At 44.4% G+C, this 22569-nt stretch overlaps 1 protein-coding gene across 3 annotated transcripts; it reads right to left on the bottom strand.

Annotated features, from left to right (window-relative positions):
- Positions 1–3603: 3603 nt before the first annotated feature.
- Positions 3604–22066, bottom strand: PTCHD3 (patched domain containing 3). 3 transcript variants are annotated; one of them, XM_084748187.1, is made up of 5 exons: positions 22023–22066; positions 13213–21932; positions 12003–12124; positions 7921–8066; positions 3604–5615 (listed from the first exon to the last, which is right to left on the bottom strand). In XM_084748187.1, the coding sequence occupies exons 2-5, from the start codon at positions 14125–14127 to the stop codon at positions 4120–4122; spliced, it is 2679 nt and encodes an 892-aa protein (XP_084604313.1). In that variant the 5' UTR covers positions 14128–21932; positions 22023–22066; the 3' UTR covers positions 3604–4119. The 3 variants fall into 3 exon arrangements, with proteins under 3 accessions (XP_084604313.1, XP_084604315.1, XP_084604314.1); XM_084748189.1 differs by having other exon boundaries at positions 13213–14441; positions 22023–22045; XM_084748188.1 differs by lacking the exon at positions 22023–22066 and having other exon boundaries at positions 13213–21991.
- Positions 22067–22569: the final 503 nt, after the last annotated feature.

Here is a 22569-nt window from a genome sequence, read left to right as displayed (position 1 = left end):
GTAGGGCCATTTGTATCATTTCAGCAGTGCCCCTCCCCCGATAAATTTGAAAACTCAAGCCCTGTGGTGTCCTGTTTTTATACCACCTGCACTGTCTGTGCTTGTTCTGGATGACATTTTTCAAAAGCTTCCCCGAAGCATCTTTCACTTAGCCCCTTACTTTAGGGATTGTTTTGTGGACTGAAGGAATGTTAATTGGCACAATTCACTGCTGAAGTAGATCTCATCCCCATACATTTATGCCTATGTCAGCCACATAGACGTTAACTTTCCTGATTGACCTTCTGGTCTCACACATGGAAGCCATCACACAGTTTGTTTTATCTAAGATAACTTTCTAATTCCCAGAAAATGGGTATAAACCATTTTCAAGTGGCCATTCTGAATTCCAAGATTTTTATGAAATATTACATTAGCTCCTGTATCCACTAAACCTTCTATTTCAGTGTGATTTACTTGAAACTTTAATTTTGGCCTCTGATCATTCACAACTGTTGACCAGAACACATTTTTCTGTACTTCCAAACCCTCTTGTTCTTCCTACTGAGAAGGACTTTGCCTTGATGTAAGGAAACAGTAACAACTGAGCAGTCTTATCACCTGTGTTAAATCACATCTCTCTTTTTACATAAGCTATTATTTTAATTTCTCTTTTGAAATATTCATCTGTAATTTCTGGATGCACAATGAATCCTTTGGAAATTAAACTGCTCTTTCCCAAGACCGTTCCTACTGTCCCTGAAGGCAAAGGACCCTAAACTCTAGTAGATACTTTATAGCATTAAATTTTTAGGGATAGTGTAAGATGTTTATCTATAGTCGAGGGCAGCTCTGCTTAGAGTACAATGCTTTAGATCTGCGATACTTAATTGAGTTTTTTTCTGTTTGCTTCTTATTTTCTGCCTGACGGGAGGCAAACGGCTCATACTTTTGCTGCAGTGCCTTGAGCTACCCACCCCCCAATGTTTCATTTCCCAAAGGCAAGACATTGCCTTGGATCTCTCTCTCTTGAACCTTACACCCGCTGGTCCGACGGCAGACCTTGCCACATCGCCTGTACACCCCTGGAAGCGTAGACCCTTTTGGCTTGTATTTAGAAAAACAGTTTTGTTAGAGAGATCTTGTTCACAATTTTGCTTCAAATGTCCATATTTCCCACAAGGCACTGTGCCTTTGATATCTGAAACCTTTAGTGTCTTGGTAACTATCTCTTGGCAAATGATATTTTCCACAGTTTGAGGTCGAAAACCTTTAGCTAGCTATAGCTTTCCCAGTTACTGTGGCATTATACATGCTACAATCACTATCGGTCGCTTGTCTGCCTCCCTGATTTACTCTTCCATAGGTGCTAGTTTCACCTTTCAGGTGTGCGGTGGAGATAAACATGTTTTTGCTTAGATCCCGAGCATGGGATGGGTATTGGATGGAAACATGCTTCTGTTTAGATCCCAATTGTGGGCTAGGGAACAGACTTGTGAGAGAGCAGGAGATGTTTATCCACTTAGAAGTCTAACCACCTCGTGGGCGGCAGGGGGGGGGGAGGGGGGCTTTGTTTTTGCCAGCTGAAAAACATCCTCCTACAGACTCTCTGAGATGAGACATATATAGGAGCCCAAAATAGGAGGCTGGGCTTTTTTGGGTCTTGGTATTGTTTGGCTGTTCACCGCTCCACTTCAAGGTGCTCCTAGAGAGAACAGCTCCAGGGAAGGCTTCAAGGCTCTGGGTTCCAGTTGCTCCAGGTTCCAGCAGCAACTTTGGTGGAATTGCTGGTCTGCTGAAATCCTGCTCACTACACCAGGAGAATCGTTCCCAGGAACTGATGCCCAGAAGGTTGCACTCTTGTCTTCCTTAATCTCCTTTCCCTCCTGTTTAGGGTAGTCGGGTTGTAAGGGGGTACATTCACTTAGTAAGTTCATAATAAAGTGTAAATGTTAAGGAAACTGAGCCTAAATGGTGTCTTCAAGTTGAACCTTGCCAGGGACCAAACGGCCCGTGGCCGACCCCCACCCATTCAGCATCTGCAGCAAACATCCTGCTGGGCCACTCATTAGGCATGCAAGGCATCCGGCTTAGCCCTGAGAAGAGAGCAGTCCGATCCTGAGATAACCACAGAGACATCCTGCTTTGCCTCAACCAGGAAAACCCCTCCCCCTGCAGATGTTCCCGGGGCTCAACCCCAGAAGATTCTGTACTTTTCCATTTACCCTCCTCGCTTACCTCCGCCCTCCCTAAAGCAGGTTTTAAAAAGCCTGCCCTTACCTCCAATAAACGGCTCTTGACAAGCTACGGTTTCCCTGAGCCCTGCGTCTCTCTCGCCCATTTCTTTATCCACAGGTTGCGACCCCCCCTCGGCCCCCCAATAACTCGACCAGCTGGACTGGTCAGAACCTGATCCTGTATATCAGCTTAGTGACTTTGCCTATCAACTAGTCCCTCACTATATTAATTCCCCTCACACTATTGCACTGTTCTAAATCCCTGGCTTCTTCCCACTACCATGACCACCATTGCATTTGAAGACCATCCCCTAGTCTTGAGGAATAAGCCTATTTTGAGTAGCCCAATTATTTAGAGTTTATTTCACATAGGGTGATGAGTGTATACCATAAGACATCACTGCCTCTTAAAATGCCTTAGGTCTGTAATTTCTATAGGATGCCATCCTATTTCATCATAACCTTGTGGATTATCCGCATTAGCAGGCACATGCTGTATAACTTGCTGGGAATGCTGTTGGTTTTGTGACCCAGGTCTGCCTGTCCTCATGCAGTGCTGTGGATTTAGCCCTGTCTCCTGAAAAGGGCTGTCTTGTCTGACCATGCTCCCGCTTTTCCATTTCTTTGACTTGACACCATTCCTGCTCCTCTTTCAGCCTGGAGGAAACCCCCTCTCTGGCTTAGTCATTGGAACGAACCCATTTATTCTCCTATTTCTTGATGTTTTTCTTCCATTTTTCGATTCCCAAGCTTCTCTAATTCTATCAGCACTTTCCCCAGTTGCTCACCCAGTGCTCCATAAACAAAATATCCCAAAATGAGAAAAAAGAGAACAAACAAAAGTGCCACTGCAAACCATGGGAAGCATGTCCTAACAACAGCCTCAGCAAATTCCATGTCAGCTTTCTGAAACAAAGTATTACCCATCCTTCTCCTGACTTTTGCTCTATTGTATTTGAAACCATGCCTCCCACTCTGCCTAGTCACACTGGTGGCATTTGTAATGTTTTCCCCCTACAAACAGCCTGCCCCACATTGGGCACCAACTGCAGCTTTATTTTTCCTCTTAGCTACTTTCTGTGGGCTCTTCATGGGTTCTTATCCTAACTGCCTCCTAACAATACCATCCCTGGCTCAGCTCGGCTTCTTGTCCCCAGTTGTCTTCTCTGCCCTGACGCTTCTGTCTCCTGGAACCTCCTACCCTTCTATCAGCCTCTGCTCGATTTTTAAAATATCCTCTTCTGTTCCAAGAATTCCAAAAGGCAACAGACCCTGAAGAGCATCGGGTCTTTTAAAGAGACAGGCACACAAAATAAATCATGCCACATGACTTCCATTCGTGCTATACTGTAAGCTATAAACTGAAATAAACTCTTTCCTTCCAAAGTTGATGTTGACCATGGTCTTTATTGTAGCACTTAAAAAAAAAAAAACTAAGACTTATTATAAACAATACTATGAGGATAACACTTTCCTTAATTTGGTAAAGAAATTTTAATTTTTCTCAGAATACAGTAAAGAACAATGTAATATGGGACTTCCAAATCAGGAACTGTCTTTAAAGTAGATTCACTATTTTTAACACTTTATATCTGTTTCAGTTTCATATTAATAATTTCTATTTTATTAGTGTATACTAATTGGACAAACTAATGGGTTTCAATGAGACATTTTCATACATGTATACAATGTACTTTATGTCCCACTTTACCCTCCCTTCCCACTCACCCCTATGCCTGGTTCTTTTTATCTTATAATCTTCTAATTTATCTTTTTATTTTCTAATTCCATCTCTTTTTCTATTGACTAAATCTTAATTAGTGCATTTTGTAATCAGACTGGATTCAGGCCATCAGGAATTATATAACTAGTTAGGATTATTACTGTGCATTCAAATACACTTTCAGAAAAAAGTTAAGAATACTGGAATAAAAACTAGGCCATGAGCAGCCCCAAAAAACATAACAAGAAACATAATTTTAAAAAATGTCCTGAAGATGTAAGCTTTAGCTGCAGATAAAACACACACTCCTATGATTGTTGAAATTGCACTTTGCAGCACTGGATAGCCTAGCAAATATAACGCCTCAATTAACTTTTTGTTTACTGAGGGCTCAGAACTGGAAACAAATGCATAAGAGATGTGTGCAGAAAAATCAAAAGAAAACCCTATACAAATAACAAGATTAATCATGGAGATGGAGTCAAGGTTAACATTCCAGAATGCCATGAAGCCTGTCACCCCCACAATCACAGATGCAATAGCAAACGTCACCCACAGGGAGCACACTGGGTGAGGGATCAACAACAAGGAGACGATGAGCATAGCTGATGATGCGATCATGACGTTTCGAACAGTGTTTTCTATTATTGCAGCATACTGATCAAAATATATGAATGCCTGGTTATACACCATCAGGGGGACTTCACAATTTTCAGCTATGCCTCGTAACTCTAGTAACATTTTCTTCTTATTGCTTGAGGATGAAACATCTACAACCTGGATAAAGCCTCGGGAAGAAGTGATTTCATTTGATAAGGAAACATTAAGATCATATGTAAAAATGGGGGAAAATCTTAAAAAGCCTGCAATATTGTCTATAAACGTATTTTTGTCATTAATATCCTTTCCAATGTTATTCATGTATTGAATATATGCTGCCAACCAAAACTCTGTGAGATTTCTATCTACAAACGTATTTTCTTCAAATTTTATCATACATTTGTCCAGTTTCTGTCTTATGTCATCATCCCAGTAGTTAACACTTTCCGTAACAATGACCATAACCCTCGGACCATAATCCGAAAAATGATCTTCCTCAACATTAAAATAGGGTCTGATGTAGGAGTCGTCACTGGCCAGGTTCCGAAGGTCTAAGCCCTCCTGCACTTGGAAGCAGCCGTACACACTGCTTGAGATGTACAGGATGTATATCAGCACCACGACGCGCTTGGCCTTGCTGGATGTGAGGAAAGGGCCGAAGCAGTCTCTAAAGAACAGATTCATAGGGTGTTTGTCTTCTCCATGCTCGTCTGGGAAGGAACCAAACGGGAAGCAGCAGGACTTTTTGAATGAGGAGTACTTTCGGTCTGGCTTCTTCAGCCAGCGGAAGCATGCAATTTCTCTCTTACCATCCAGAGCCATAATTGCTCCAAAACAGGTGATACTATAAAAATAGCAAAAGAGCAGGGTTGTTCCTGTATAGATGCAAAAATACTGCACAGATCTAAAAGAGCTGGTGATTCCTGTATAGAAAGCAAGGACATTGGTGATGGTGGTGATTGTTATGGACACTGCCACCTTTGAGTATGAGCTGGAGAGCCGTTGTTTTGTTCTGTCCCTGAGGCTGGTCTTCTGCCAGGCAGAAATCATGATAAACATGTCATCAACCCCAACACCTGCAACAAAAGAACACATATTCAAATATATTGGTCATGCCTATTAAACATTAAAATAACCAAGCATTTTCTATTGCTTGTCTTGTGAATCTCTGCTTAAACACTGTTTTCTTAGGCTGTCTCTGAGTTTGTAACAGAATCTGTCACTCTTCCTCTGTAGTAAATCTTAGCTCTGTACAGACTATGGTGCTTGTGCACTGCATGCTCTCTCCTGCTGACCCAGGGCATCTTCATGATAAAATGAGGGCACCAGTTGCACACTAGTTGCACACCAGTGGAAGCAGTGTCAGCAATCTATCTTTGATCCCATGAGTCATTTCAACTAATCTACAAACACATCTAGCAAACATTCTGTGACTTGAAATGCAAATTGGCAAGTGTGTTTACAGGTATAAGGCCACCCAGTGCCTGTACTATAGTGCCTGCTCTATACAAACACACCCAGGCACACACACAAATCTAATGTCCCTGCTCATCTCTATTTGTCATTTAGCACGTGGCGGCCACAGTGTTTCATTGGTCCTGAGATGAGAGAGGTGTTTTGTCCATACACCTTCACTTGTGAACGTTCATGGCAATGAGTCATCTGGTTCAAGTTCTCTGGCTTCTGTGACACCATCAATACTGGATCCATTTAGGGCCTCCTCCCAGCTATCCTGTTGTTGCCCTGCGTCATGGAGAGCCTGCAGCTTTGGATCAGTAGGACTGGCCCCTTCACATGTCCCAACTATTTGCAGATGGATCTGGGTCTGGGTGGCAGCTGAGCTGGGCAGGTGCTGGACCTCCTTACTGCACCACCGAGGTGAGTTCTCCAGCACTGCTCCAGAAAGGTCACCCAATGCAGCCATCAGCAGAGGCAGGGTCAGCTCTCCTGCTCTCATCCCCTTGTTCCACTGTGCTGCTCTGTTAAGGCACAGGACCTATTCCCCCAAATGCTGCAGCCTGCCAGGGCATGGGTCCGCTCTCCTGCTCTCACACCCTCAGGGCTGGCTTATCCGTGCCTTTGCTATCAGGGCGTGCTCCACTGTGTTGCCCTGGTGAGGTGCAGGGCCCACTCTCCCAAGTGCTACAGCCAGTAAGGGAGCAAGGGGCAAGGAGCAGGGAGCAGGGCTAGCTCTTCCACTCATGCTAGGCCAGCTCTCCAAACTACCACAGGTGGCCAGCGGGAAAGCAATCCCTCCCTCTTTGCCACCCCTGCTAGTGCCACCTCACAGCAGATGAGCAGCAGGGCCACCTCTCCTGTGCTATTGCCCTCAGGACTAGCTCAGCTGTGTCCTTGGCACTAGGGCCAGCTCTATTGTGCTGCTCAGGTGATATTCAGGGTCTGCTCTCCCAAGTGCTGCAGCTGGTAAGGGACAGAGGTAACTATCCCATGCTTATGACCCTGTGAGTAGCTTTCCCAAGTGCCACAGGTTGCCAGGGGTAGGGGTGAGGTTGAGGAGGGAATCACCTCACCCTACAGCAGACTTGTGGTAGGATCAGTTCTTCCACACTCACACTCCTGGGGCCAGCTCATCCACACCCCTGCTACCAGGGTTGATTTTTTTTCTTTTTCGTTTTTTGGTTTTGATTTGATTTTTGTGTGTTCTAGGCATAAGTCAGCTTTGCACACCAGGCCAGGCATCAAGCTAGGACAAACAAGGACTGCCATCTGCTCTACCCTGACTGATAAAAGAGCAACACCAACAACAAGGTGTCTCTTTCCCCATTGCCAGGGGGGATTATCTTATTTTGTAATGAACATTTTTCATTTAATTTATCTTACTTGTTGATTTTAAAAGGCTAAATATGGCTTTGATATTTTAATATATTTGATTTCACAAATGCCATATTGACATGGGATAAGGTTGCTTTCTGTAATTTCTTATTCTAAAACACACCAAAATAAACAATTTATTCTACTTATCAATTACATTTACCAGATAAATATAATAAAAGTGAAATTGTTTGTCTATAGTTCTCCCTTTTAAAGTTGCTACAAGCTTGGGGAATGCAAACCATTTATACTTTTCCTAAAGCAGAATCTTGGAGTGCTCACACAATATTTACACACAACATTCCAAAATGATCTCACTAGTACTGGTTAATCTAGGGAAAAAACATTTTTTCCTTCTGATTAATGTGTATAACTTGATAGAATTTTTTTGTATTTTCAAGGACTCCAATTTTGATTTCTATGTGAACTAGTGCCCATATAGTTTTTAAACTGATGATAATTTGTTCTTTCTGTTGTTTGAACCACATAAACAAAATGCATTCCCTAATGCGCTCAACATATCTTCAGTCTCTAATTTGTTTTACTCACCAAGAATAAGAAATGGTGAATTTGCAACTATGATCACAAATGGGACCCCGATGTGCAGCATCAGGCCAAAGCCACTCACCACGGACATGGCAACAGAAAACACTCCACAGACTGCAACCCACATTTTGTTTCTTACACAGTCTAATCTGTAAATTTAGAGGGGGGAAAAATAACTTGTGATGGTGGCTTCCATATTGAAATCTTACCAGCTGGTAGTTGACTTAGATACCTACGCAGAAGCCTCTGGGCTAATAATTTCCACATCTGTCTTCTGGAGACCTTAAACTAACAGACACCATTACACTAACAACTCACAAAAAAATAGAGGGGACAACAAGGTTGGGAATCCGTAAACATTCTTGAGTGATTCTTACGTATTTGAGCACGAGCCCGCTGACAGAATAGAAATTTGCTAAGCACTAAAAATGATTAACTCTACTCTCATTTTCAGAAGGGCATGGATGAAACACAGAGTGTAGTAGGTGGTAGCCTGGTTCATCTTATGTTGTTATGGCAAAATACTTAAGGCTGGTCACTTTATAAAATAAAAAGCATTTACTTAGTTCACAATTCTGAAGGCCCAATAGGATGAGGCAGCATCTTTAAAAGGTCTCCTGTCACTGTGTTATAACATGGTACATGTCATTACGGTGGAACGCATACGAGAAAGAGAAAGCAACAGAAAATGTTGGCAAACAGAGTTAGGTTCCAGGCTTGCTGTTGCCATAACGACTTTCTGTTACAGGAAACAACAGGGGGTCCCATGAGAACCATGCCAGTGCCTTCTGAGGTCAGCGCCCCGTGACCTGTCACTTTGCATAGATCCTCTTCTTAAAGATATCTCCTAAAACCACAAAACTGAAAACAAAGTTCCCAACACAGGAGTCAGGACTCAAACCACAGCCAGGGGCAACCGTGTTTGAAATGGAGCACATACCCAGCTCTCTGTCCACCCAACCCTGACTTCAGCCAGGCATAACCACAGCATGAAATAGTCTGAGTGCTGTGACTAAAAGTATAGAAACACTGTTTTAAATAATTTTCATGATTCTTATCTACTTAATGATGTAGGCTTTATACAGAGGTTGATAATTTGAAAAAAAGAAAGAAAGCAACCGGAACACAACACATTTTGAATGACCAGCCCTTGCCCTTGTCAGGACACAGGACGCAAGATAAATACATGTCTGTGATACTGCACGTTACCACCCCACCGGCCGCAGCACACTTATTACATTTTAACATTTCTTTTCTTCTGTGTGCGTGTTCATTTTGCCTGCATATATGTATGTGCATAACATTTATGCCTAGCCCCACAGAAGTCAGCAGAGGGTTTTACTACACACCACCCAGTGAGTACTGGGACCTGAGTGCGTTCTTTCTCAAACCATCTCTCTGTCCCCAGTAGTACATCATTAACTCTTGGCAATACACTCCGGGTTTTAGACTTTACTTACTAGAAATCACTTCAGAACAATGACTGATACCCATACTTACAAATACACCACAGGGGAAAGAAAACAGGGCTCTAGATGTGAGGACAATGACAGAAGGAAAGATTACATTCAAACAGGTAAAGATCTCTCCACTGTCCTCCTTCCAGGAAGGAGGAGGCAGCTCCAGAGACTCTGGGAAAGCAAAACCTTGCAAGATTCTCATAGACCTGCTAGGAGAGCAGACTGGTAGCCACGCCACAGAAAGACCCCCAGTCTCCCCAGCTGTGCAGAGAGCTTGATGGATGCGGCTTCTGTGAGTCATCACACATAGTAAGTTGTGCTTTCTGATGCTGCAGCTGCTCCTGCAAGTGCCCTTTACCCACACTCCTTTTAGTAACCCCATTTTTAAACACCCACCATTCAGCACATTGATCTCTGTTGCAATCATTACTTTGGTCTGTTGTGAGCTCCTTTTCTGGGGTGAATAGATTGTGTGTGTGTGTGTGTGTGTGTGTGTGTGTGTGTGTGTGTTGTTTTCCCAAGAAAACAGCCACAAATGTTTCAGTTAATAACGTGGTTTGGGGCAGTATAAAATGCATAATCAACAGGGCTCCAGGAGATTAAACAGGCCTGGAACCATGTCACCTAATGAATGTGTAGGTAAATATGAAGGAAAATGGAAAATGCCATAAAATAATCTTCAAGAAAACTCATAGTGAAGGGCTCAGTAGCTTTTCAGAGCTCAAAAAACTCCTTAAAAGGGGGATGGAGAAATGTCTCAGCAATTAAGAGCACTGGCTGCTCTTCCAAGGGTCCAGGGTTTGGTTTCAGGCACCCACATAGGTGATCCACCCCCATAATCTGTCCTCATTGGGCACAAGGAATGTATAAAGCACGTTGGTATACATGCAGCAAAACACCCATATACAAGAAATATTATTTAAAAGAAAAGATTAGATTAAAAAACATAAAACCTAAAACTAAAGTTTTTGAGATAGAATAACAAGCAAACCAGCAACTAGAAAAAAGAAACTAAGCAAACATGTTTGGACCCATACTGACAACTGAACTTTGCACTATTGCCCACATAGTACTAGTTTGAAGACAAGAAAAATGCAAGACTGAGAAAGTCATTGATTCTTCCTCCACAGTAGCAAAGAGCCACCGAGGCCAAGCAATGTGCGCCACAGTCAGAGTCCATGAAAGGCCAATGTGTGAAGCTGTGAAGGTGAAGACTAGATTGTGGTTGATGCCTCAAGACATTGGAGGTGTCAAAACTGACATGTATCAGGGACAACTGCATACAGGAAGAGAGAGAGAGAGAGAGAGAGAGAGAGAGAGAGAGAGAGAGAGAGAGAGAGAGAGAGAGAGACTGACTCTGACTCTGCAGGAATGGCAGAGGTATCTAAGCCATTGAGCCTGAAGTCCCAGCTTCCTGACTGTCCCAGCTGAGACATTTCGTGTTTGCCATGTTGGCTCCCACCTTGCTTCCCTCTAATATTTCCACACTATGCACCCACGCCTCTCCTAAGGGGAGGAATGTGTATTCAGGTCAATTTTATAAGAGAAATCATGTTTGTTTGTTTTTTTAAACAGGCAATCAGAGTTAAGAAATTGACTTGAGTCTCAGAAGAGGCTTTGGACTTTTGAACAGTGCTAAAAGTTAAAACTATTGGGACTTTTAAAAAGATTTATACTTTTATGTGTATATGATGTCTTGTAAATTTGTGGTGGTGAGAAAGAAGGGTCAGGCCAACTAGAACTGGGTCTACAGGCAGTTGTTGGCCACCATGTGGGGTGCTAGGAACTGAACTCAGGTATTCTGCAAGAGCAACATGTACTCAACTGCTAAGCCATTTGTTTGGTCACTACTGTGGGAACTTTCATGTTAGACTAAACACATTTTGCATCATAAAATGGCCATGAACCTATGGGGACAGGAAGGGTTAGTTTGGATGAGAAATGTCCCCCGTGGGCTTATGTATTTGAATACTTGGTTCTCGGGTCCCTCAGCACTTGGTACGGTTTGAGGAAACTATGGTAAAGATAGTACATCACTGAGAACCAGCTTTGAGGGAACACAGCCACACCCCATTTCCTGTTGTCTTTGTTTCCTATGTGTGGATGAAATGTGATCAGTCAGCTCCATGCTTCATAGTGAACTGTATCCCTCAAGAAACAGAAGCCAACATGAACTCTTTCTTAAGTTTCTTCTAGTCAGGGTTTCTATCACAGTGACATAAAAGTAACTAATACAACACTGTAACTTAGGGAATGAAATGACAAAACAATTATACGGCAATAGATACAAATCTTAAAAAAAAAGTCAGTAATTTTAAATCTGTAAAACTAGGAAAGAAAACCAAAGCTGACAAATGTCTTAGTCTGTTCTGCTTTCTACAACAACATGCCTTAGACCAAGCAACCTACAGAGCAGAAAGAATAGGGTCCTTCAGGGGTAGGAAGCTTGGGTGTCTAGAGAGTAATGAAAATAGAGCATCTGCTAACAATGATGGGAAAAACTTGGGAAGCAGATAGTTGTAATGGATAACTAGTACGGTATAATTAACACTTAAAATGCAATATTTTAAACTATGTATGTTTTATCATAATATATTAAAGAGTAAGAATTAGTGAAAGTTTTACCTGAAGCATGATACAACTGAAAACAATATGATTAAAATATAGGCCAAGTGGAACAGAGGGATCACAGTCTTGGAGGTTGCCTCAAACTCCAACTGTCTGGAAAGGGATGTAAAGTAGACCACCTGAAACAAAAAGCATGCCCAGAAAATAAATTCACAGTCCAGAGTCTGTCAAAAGTAACAAACACTACTGGACACATCAGCTTGTTGATGGGCACACTGTAAAATGTGAAAGATTGGCTTCTTCATATAAAATCTGCAATGTACTTTCCAAAGTTTCCTTCAAAATGTAAAGTTTAATCATTTCTCTTCCTTTTTGGCTAAGATCAAGTGAAAAACCTAGCCGTAAGTCTAAACAAACCAAAACTGAGTTTTATGTACAACTATGAAACCTTATCCTCATTAACAACTGTGGAAAATTGTGGTATTTTCCAGATCTTATTAGATTGCCATCTTTTTTAAAAAATTAAAAAAAAAAGATTTATTTATTATGTATACAGTGCTCTGCCTGCATGTACATCTGTAGGCCAGAAGAGGACACCAGATTACATCTTAGATGTTTGTGAGTCACCATGCGGTTGCTGGGAATTCAACTCAGGACCTCTGAAAGAGCAGCCAGCGCACTTAACCTCTGAGCCACCTCTCTGGTCACAGATTGCTATCTTTTCATATTTTAATTGCATTAGTAGCACTTTATGAAACACTTGGCTTTCCAATAAGCATCCACTTTCACTAGGGTTATATAGTGGAATTGCTGGCTCAGAAAGTTATCAGACAACATGTACTTCAACACTAAGCCTTATCTATAACAGCCCTAAAAAAGGCTGACCTAGTTGTCTTCTAAAATAGCATAACAGAACTTGAAATTTTTAATTCCACTTGGCACAAACAGGCTTTGGTGACTCCTAGGAACAAGAGAAGGCTCACTAAAAGAAATAATTTTAAGTGACTTAATTAGAATACCAAACCCCACACCAAGTCACCACCAACTGTGAAAACCAGCCTCTGTAGTAAATGGACTGATACAGGATTTGTGTATAGACCAGAATAGTGCCCATGCTTTATGACCTATAGCGTCATCAGTCCAAGTTGCAATGGGTTTTCACTCTAAGCGCAGTAGAGCACACCCTGCTTTATAGTTCAAGGCCCACTTCGTCTCCAAACCCCCCACCTTTATTGGCCTCCCTTGCAAACCCCAACCTCCAGAGTACCTTTATCGTTTTTAGAGCCAGATCGCTCTTCATGTCGTTAAAATGGTCAAGAAAGTGAGTCAGCCATGCCTTGCTACGCTCACTGTCCTCGGGGTCCTCGGTTTTGAGGTAGTACAGCAGCCTCATTGCTCGGGACTCCAAAAGTTGTTGACTTCTTTCCATCGCTTGACCCAAGACGTTTCCTCCAAAGAAGCCCGCCAAGTAGATGAGGTGGCTGGACAAGTTGTGGATGGGAAAAGTGATGTTCGACAGGTCCACCGAAGACGAGTTAATTTGCCAAGTATACAGCAGAGGGTTCGGTGGCACGCACAGCGTCTTGTACTTCGCGCACACTTCTGTGTACCGAATCTGTGTTCCGTTTTCGAAGACTACCTTCAGCGCCTGCACCGCTTGGTCCAGCTTGCTCACCTCCTCGAATACTTCCTGCTCCAGCAGTGAGTCGGCGTTGGACACCACCAAGATGGACGCGAAGTTGGCTTCAGAGCTGGTCCTGGAGGCGGAGAAGCGGTAGGTGTCGTTAGTGCTGAAGTGGCCCTGCACGAAGCGACGCTCGGCCTTGGCCGGGCTGCCAATTGGTGTGTACTGCTCCTCCAAGTTCTCTTTTTCCTTGGGTAGGAAGATGAGGCCGGTGCCCAGCGCGGCCGTCAGCAGCGCAGGCCCGAGCAGGAACAGCCAGGGGTGCGTGCCCACCGCGGCGCCGAGGCGCTGGAAGTGGCGGGACAGCGGCGCCTCCAAGCAGTCGGTGTGGCAGCGACGTGGCGGAGGGGCCTCCTGACCCAGCGGCGGCAAGCGCTCCAGAGGCGGCCCGGTGGTCCAGCGATGGCCCGCCTCGGCAGGTGGCATCGCCTCCAGCCGGCCTTCCGAGATGGCCTCCCGCTGCACCGCCTCTCTGGGCACCACCTTGGAGGAGATCATGTCGCCTATGGCTGTTCACAAAAGCTACTGCGGAGCTGCTTTCACCTCAACGGTCCAGGACCCCGGGGACCGTTGGTGCTCAGGTTCCCGGATGCTGGAGGCAACGGTTGGGAGCGCGTGTCCAAGGCGATCTTCCCGCCCGCCCGTCCGGGTGTGTTCCAGGGTGGGGGTTAGTACCATTCTCCACCCCTCCATCCCTGTACTTACCAAAGCCCTCAGTAGGAGCCTAAGCGGAACCCTTCCAGTTTGGTGGCTTAGTGGCTGGGACAACTTCACACTTACTTGTCATGCGTTAGCTTCTCTTCCCTACTAGACTGCCAGAGTGAGAATTGTATCTAGTTTTGTTAACAAACTTAAATGCCAACCAAAGGAAAGTAGGAGTTTCTTAGAGGAAAGTCTGCTTATACTAATTATAAACTTATCTAATGTTTACACCGTTCCCAAACTAAACAAAATTTTACCAAGACAGTTTATAACCAAGTTAAAAAGCCTGCAACAAGATAACGTTTAATGGAAGTTGGTTAAGATCACTCAACAAAGTTTCCCCTAAATTTGTTGTATCTTTGTGTGCTTTGCAGGGTTCTGTGAAACAGAACCAATTGCTTTCACCACAGCAGAAGATAGAGTCTTTGGTCATTTGCTGAGTTACTGTGCCCATCCTGGAACTGTGGTATGTAACTGTGTGAATTTCCAATGTTTATTAAGCCCCATAAAGGAAAGGCCTAAACAGATAAATGAGTCTGCCCCCCCCTCCCTTTTATCAGATCAATGAGTATTAGGATTACTTACAGGAGCAGGGGCACCCACAGACAGCTGCACCTTCAGTCATAAAGTCAGCCCTTGCCTACCTTACACGAGGAAAGGGTAGAATGGGGGTTGGAATACCAGGGGAGATTCAGGGGACGGTCTTGTGAACTTCTCTCAGAGAGATTCTGTTAACAGCCCAGTTCCTACAGGCCAAGCTATCTGCTGCATATTTCTGTTGCTTTTGTTGCCGTAACTGCAGGCTGAGGTGTCCTGTGGGTTACCACAGCCATTTTGCCACATGTCAGCAGTTGGTCAACAATTGCAGCTGAAGCCACATGGACCAGTCTGCACTAGTAGCCCTAACTCTTCAGGAGATTGGAACATAGATATTGTAAGTTCAAGACCAGTCTGGACAATGTAGCAGGACCTTGTCTCAAAAAAAAAAATATTGACCCTGAAGAATTGGGCTGTGGCTCAGTGTTGTATTGTTTGCCTAATGTGTACAAGATCCAGGACTTAATCCTCAGCACCACACAAAAAAAATTCAGCTGGAAAAATGCTAATAATACATGGACTAACTGTTGATCTGTTCTGCCAGGTCAGAGATAGAATGAAAGTGATGTTCAGGCAAACACACCTAACAGTAATGTCCAAAGTCAATCAGTACAGAAGAGAAAATGAACACAGTAAGTACAACAGTCCAAACATTAGATAATATCTACGTCATTTAGGGCAGAAATTAAGAAGAAAGCTTTAAGACTTTTTTCCCATTTGTTTCATTTTTAAAAGATCTCTTTTTTAAAGGGAAAAATGTACTTATATGCTATAGCCAGACTAGAAAGACAGAACTTGCTAAAGAGGGATTCCAGTTTAATTCCCGGTGTCATAGAAAAGAAATAGAGATTGTAGAACAAGCAAAGTACGAGCCTTGAGGAACAGAAGACACCATGTGGCCACTTAAAGGAGCATGAGCGAGGAATTACTTACAGGAGCATGACTGGTGTGTGTGTCAGGGGCGGGGTACTTGGAAGAGCATGGACAACTCTAGAGTAGCTATATCACCAGAAAGTACACTTCAGCATCCATGACAATTGGGATGAAAGCTGCATCACTGAAGCTACCTGAACAATTTTCAAGCTGTTTGGCTAACCAGAGCCTCCTCTCCCTAGCAACATACAGGCATATATAAAACATAGGTCTAGTAGACTTCTCCCCTAACTGGACTTAGCTGCATGGACATAATAATCAGAAACGGAGCTTATTCTCCAACACCAGGTGCTCCCTCCTCCACCCTTTGATCTGCATTTCATGGATCGAGTAGCTAAAACAGGAAAACAACTAGAGTCATTCATGTATTCCTCCAAATCTCATGCCCTTAACAAGACTTTCTGTAAAGTGTGTGTTTACCTCCCCTTAAATCTCACAGAGGCTCAGACTCAGTGTTCAACCTTGACAGTAGTTGGGTGACTGCATCTTCGTGGTCACTCTCCTCTGTATCAGCATCTGAGGCATCAGGCAGGTCAGGGCAAGTGTGGCATGTGAACTGAACTTACCTCTGTCCTATAGGTCCCTGGGGTGCTGTCATAGCTGCATTTGTGCCACCTTGTCACTATCTGTGGCCATCTGGTAGGGACAGGGGTCAGTTCTTTGTTGCATGATTATTAATATTTAATACTGATTTATTATTATTTTTTTAACAAATGAGCAGTTACTCTTTATCCAGCTTTATACCCACATAACCATGCAGAGAGACCAGGATCTATTGAATTAGCCTGGAGACCAATGATGCACAATAATTGCTCCATCCTAACCCTCCAGGCTGGAACAGCTCCCTCCCACTCAGACTTCCCACACTATACTTGCTTTTCATTCATCTCCTAGGTCCAGCTCTTTCCTCCTGGTGCTACCTGGTCCTCTGCGTGTGCATCCATCCTGTCCATCCTGCTCTTTCTCCTCCCCTCACTGGCCGGTGCTGTCCCACCCTATTCTCTATTGCTCAGTATTGGCTAGTTGGCTTTTATTGGCAACACAGAGAACAAATGGTGGCATGTTTACACAAACTTGAGACAGGAGATACTTAGAATAAACATCACAATGCAAACATCCTGTAAGGAACCCCATAGGAGACAGTGCCACGCTCCACTCAGATCTGCCCACACCCTAGTACCTCATTGCCTTTATTCATTACTATTTCAGAAATAGCCAAGTTATAAACAACGGAATCTGCCCTATATAAACAGTAAAATGAGAATTCAGAGTGGACAGGCTGGCATCGAGGAAAGAGGTAAAGAAAGTTCCAGAAAGCAGACTTGTGTTAGAAGTAGCCCACCTACAGTAATCTGGTTCTGCCCGGCCACAGATGAATTTCTCTCAACACAAGGGTACTCCCGGCTTATTATCTCTCCTTTCTGTGTTCAGTCTTCTGGGACTGTCCAGACTTTGACTTGAAGTTCCAACGTGAAGGTATGATTTTTGAATATTCTAGAAAGGGGGTTCTTTGTCTAGGATCATTGGAGCACCTTCAGGGTCCTTCAAAAAGTGTGTTTATTTTTTTGAAAGGAAAGTTTTTTTTTCACATTAAACAAATTCTGAAAAGGTTACTGCTATGTGGCTGAAGAAGTTATAGTTTGTGTCAGTTCCTCTGCACAATCACTGGTACCAGCAGAATGAAGAGCAAGACTGAGCTCCGACTCACAGCTACCAGTGTAACTGCAACTTAAATTTTTCTTTTGTTTGGTTGTTGTGTTAGGTGTGGATTGTTTATCCAGCTGTGGTTTTTTTTTTAATTTTTTGTTTTTGTTTTTGTTTTGGGGGGAAAAGATTTGACCTTTCTGAGCAGCTATGTTTGGTGCTCTGAGAGAGGAAACTAGACACAGAGTGTTTATAGAGAGACTTCTGGCTGGGAGATTCTGAGAACCTACCAAATATCCTCAAGATGCTTGCCCCCTGGAACTGTAATCCCGGGGAAGCAAGAGCTCCTGGGAAGTAAACAGTTGAGTCAGGAACCATATTCCTGGGACACCTGCTCCTGTTAGGGTTGTTTTTATATAATTGTGTTTGTTTCTCTTAGTTTCTCTGTTACCCAGATATCACCAAAACAATTGAGACTCTGTGATAGTATTTTAATAAGCTTCACAACACAATCCTGAGCAGTATTAATTCTATTCTTAATCCTCTAAATTAATCTGGCTTCCTCTCAGCGTAAATCCCAAAGATGTGCGCACTTTGTGACTCCCCTTGCTGAGCTCCCTCTCCTGGTCTCTCCAGGACACCTCCCTGTGGCTGAATCCCCTCCTTCCTCCTCTGGCTCCTCCTCCCCTGGCTGGCAGGAAGTCCCGCCCTATTCTCTCCCCTGCTCAGTGATTGTAAGATGCTTTATTAGCATATTAGGGAATGGGGAGCAGAGTTTATACAACTTTGAGTCAGGAAATTCTCAGAACAGGATTGCAACCAGATAAGGGAGGGGCACAGAAATCAGCATTTGAATCACACAATAGCCTTAAGCCTACACACTCTTCCCCTCACCCGTACCAGGCACATAGCAGGAAAAACAAGCTCTTGGGCACAATGACATAGAAGATCCCAAAGCACACATTACAAAATGGTGACACACCTGACTGTGCTGGGATCTAATGGCACTATTTGTGCTAAACAAAGATCTGTCACACTGGGATTTTCAGGTCTTTTAGATCAGAGCAGAGACAAGAATACAGACCTGCCTGCCCGCTAAGATCCTGCAGACTGAGTATGTCACAAGGAGACAAGTGGGGCAGCCAGAGGAAAAGACACACATATTCCTAGGGAGGTACACGATGGCAGAGTTGGTGCTGCCTGATCATGTCTCCCTTCAGCATGTATGGCTATAGATAGTGATATTACCAACACTAACACACAAGAAAGGGGTACAACACGAAGATTCTTCCTGAACTAAGTCTAAAGTTTGGCTCTTGCTTCGCCAAGGCCTGATAAATGAGACCCGTTTGGAAAACCTAACCCAAGATCCTCTGAGACAGGCTTTATTGATGGATTTACTAGGAGATGGAAGGGAAGAAAATGGAGTCTGTGAGGGGTCTGGAGGGGGGCTGCATGTGAAGATATGATTCCTGCAGGCAGCAGAACAGAGATGAGCCTGGGTGAGGGATCTGTCAAGATACTATGATCTCAGGACAGACCCCTCAGTTGGAACACAGGCTTTTGATTCTGGGTACATCAATATCCTACTGACATCCCAGCCACTCTTTTGTTTCTTTTTTTGTTTTTGAGACAGGGTCTCTCTGTGTTAGCCTTGGCTGTCCTGGACTCGCTTTCTGGACCAGGTAGCCACTCTTTGCTTTGTAGATCAGGTAGCTACTCTTACTGAGTCTTTGGTGTTTGTTCATTGTGTGCCAAGAAGTGAGAAGATAAAATGTGATCTTATTTTCTTGGGCACCTTCATTTTGTGAGAAGGCTGGGCTTGCATAACCCTACAGGGAGTGCTTTCTAGTGAGTGAACAAAATGGTCAGGCCTAGAAGGAGAGGTTCCTTACTGAGTGAGGCTGAAGGACAAGGTGCCAAAGAGTCAGCAGGGGCCCCCATTAAAGGCCTCCTGGTGTGATAAAGACTATGGGTTTCTTTAAAAATGAAACAAAGGAAGACTGTCATGACCCAAGTTTCTTTTTAAACTAATTCTTTGGCTACTTGGTGGGCAGGGAAAATGGCAGCAAGACACTGGGAGGCTTCACAAGAGTCTAAGCCAGGTAAGATGCTCAGGGAATGGTATAGGGCTGGGGGCCTGACGAATCAGGGACTTAGAATGTACTGTAGATTTGGAGCCTTAGGAAATGAAGGATGGATGTGAGGCTCAGAAGAAGAGCCCAGTTGAGAAAGACATAAATTAGCCAGGAAGACTGAGGGGTTTACTTTGGGGGGGGGGGGTTTGCTCCGCTTTGGACGTAACACATGTGAGGTTACTTAGACATCCAGGTGGAGAAAGATTAGAACCAGCAAAGGAGTCCATGTTGTTTGGACAGACCTTCTAAGAAGATGATCTTCAAACACCCCAGTGTGCAGAGGTAGAAGAGTGGGGATGTGCAGCACCCAGGGCCACGAGGAACCCTCTGCAGACTAGGCTGGGTTCAGCTCCAAGCACCAGAGCTATAGCTCTTCTGTCTGCTCCTCTCAGCTGATCTCTGCTTCCCACGCCCGAGGGAGGAATGATGGTTCTGTCTCAGGGAGTCAGACCCTGTCACGATCAGGCCCGAGCCTCCTACGTCCCTCTGCCCATCCTCCCTCCCTCTGCCAGACCCCTGCTAACGACCTCCTTGCCACATATTGCCCCCGGCCTGTTCTTCCTCTCCTACGTGTTGGGTCTCTGACTTCATCCCTTGGCTGGCACAACAAGAGAGGCAGGAAAAACTGGCCCAGTTATGATGAGGCACTTTCAGCTTCTGCATTTCAGAGACATTCACTGCCCATCCATCAGGCCTTCCCAGTAGGAAAACTTCAGTACCTGTTCTTTGAGCCTGGCCTGGAATGAAGATAACCCTCCATCTGTTCAAAGCCACATGGGGCCCAAATCATGCAGAGTTAGTACATTTTGTTGTTTTTATTTTTCTTTTAAGAACAAACAAAATATTGTGCTTGGCCAGGGGGGTGGGGGTGGCGATGGCGCACGCCTTTAATCCCAGCACTTGGGAGGCAGAGGCAGGCAGATCGCTGTGAGTTCAAGGCCAGCCTGGTCTACAAAGTGAGTCCAGGACAGCCAAGGCTACACAGAGAGATCCTGTCTCAAAAACAAACAAACAAAACCAAAACCAAAACCAAAACCAAACCAAACAAAATATTGTGCTCATCTATAAAACCATGCATATAGGACACAAACATGTCCCAAATACATCCAAACCTGGCACAGATGTGCTGGGAGCTGTGGCCTGTCAAGGTAGAGCTGAGAGACAATCAGACAATCACAGGCAAAACAACAGAGCCCTTCACTGGCTGTAGAACTTGGAAGAGCAGAACCTGTACCTCAACTGGGCAGCACAGCGAAGCTGGCTCTGGTGGTGTGGGTGCAAGCCAGCCTGAGGTCATAGAGTAGGGGAGCTGTCCCTGCTGGCTGAAGTGCTGGATGAGCTAGCCCTGGAGGTATGGGTGCTGGAGAGCTGACCGACCCGGCTGTCGGTCCAGGGTGCTGTGTGGGTCCACCACAACATCTACCTCATCTGTGAACTACTGGTGTGTGGGGAAGGGCTGGTCCTGCAGGTTCAAAGCAGCAGCATCTCCATGACAAAGGGCAGCAGTAGGATGTCCGAGAGGAGTGTGGGTCCAGCATTGATGGTGTTAGCAGATGCCAACGACTCATTGCAATGAACATTTGCAAGTAAAGATGTGTAGACAAAAGGGTGTGCTGTGGGACACACTGTGACACACTACAGCTTCCATGACAAGATATGTATTACATTTTGTTTTTTGTTTTTTATTTTTGTTTTCAGGGGGAGCTTGCAAGCATGGAGGGTAGATACAAAGGAACAGGGAAATGGGTGGGGTTGAAGTGCATGATGTAAAACTCACAAAGAATCAATAAAAAAAATTTTAAATAATGAAAGCCCCAAGAGAAGCTGTTCAGCAACGCGTCAACAAAGTCACTATTTTCTTTTTTCTTTCTCCCCCGCCCCCCAGACAAGGTTTCTCTGTGTAGCCTTAGCTGTCCTGGACTTGCTTTGTAGACCAGGCTGGCTTAGAACTCACAGCGCTCCACCTGCCTCTGCTTCCCAAGTGCTGGGATTAAAGGCGTGCGCCACCAGGCCCGGCGAAGTCATTATTTTCTTAAGCAACTTAGAGCCAAGCTAAAGTATATTTTGTCCCCCCCATCCTCTACAATACCACAGGTTACAAAGAACTAAGTGGGCAGTGAGTCTTTCTGACAGAAAAGCACATCTCTTTCTCCATTAAAATAACAGTTACAAATAAAAACATCAGCCACCACTACCGCTGCTACAGTGACAAAGGAAACTGCAAATAAAATACCTTCTGTCCAGAGTCAGAAGAGCATTTGGTACACATGTGATATGTGATATGCCTGTCTGCAGATGCACAGGAGAATCAAAAAGATCCAGGTGAGGCTACGTGCATTCCTCTCCACAGTCCCTACTCCAGGTACGTCCCCAGCTTACCTGAATCTCAGCAACCAGCCCGTCTGTCCGCAACATCCTCCATGCTGTGCAGCCAAAGCTTCCTGGAGGAAGTACAGAGAGGCTGAGTCCTCAGGGCGCTAGCTCCCCTCACAGACCCACTTGCCACTTTGATGAGGGCCTAGTCCTGCTATGGTATTTAAACCTCAGTGGATAGAAATGGAAATGAAACTAGAATTTAATGGGAAGATAGAGAAACTGTCATGACAATTTGCAAAGATGGGGTTCCTTTGTGGCCACAAACCCAGGGAGACACATTTTATATAATGGATCAAGGCACATGTACACACAGCACATGCAACGACATGGATACAGGCACCTACTGAACATGTACACACACTCAACTGAACACATGCATGCACCAAACACATACATGTGTTCACATGTGCCTAATGTGGAACACAGAGACTCCTGGAGATCCCAAAGGACCTCCTTCTGGCATGTGAAGTTTGTCCCAGCTGGTGACCTGAGCTGGGACAAATCCTTATCACCACAGCCCTGGACCAGACATAACCAGGAAGTATGGCCC

The sequence above is a fragment of the Acomys minous genome, assembly GCF_964271855.1.
Source record: "Acomys minous genome assembly, chromosome: 12".
Classification (NCBI taxonomy): domain Eukaryota; kingdom Metazoa; phylum Chordata; class Mammalia; order Rodentia; family Muridae; genus Acomys; species Acomys minous.
Note: the sequence above shows the minus strand (reverse complement) of the source record. Positions and strands in the feature narration are given on the sequence as shown.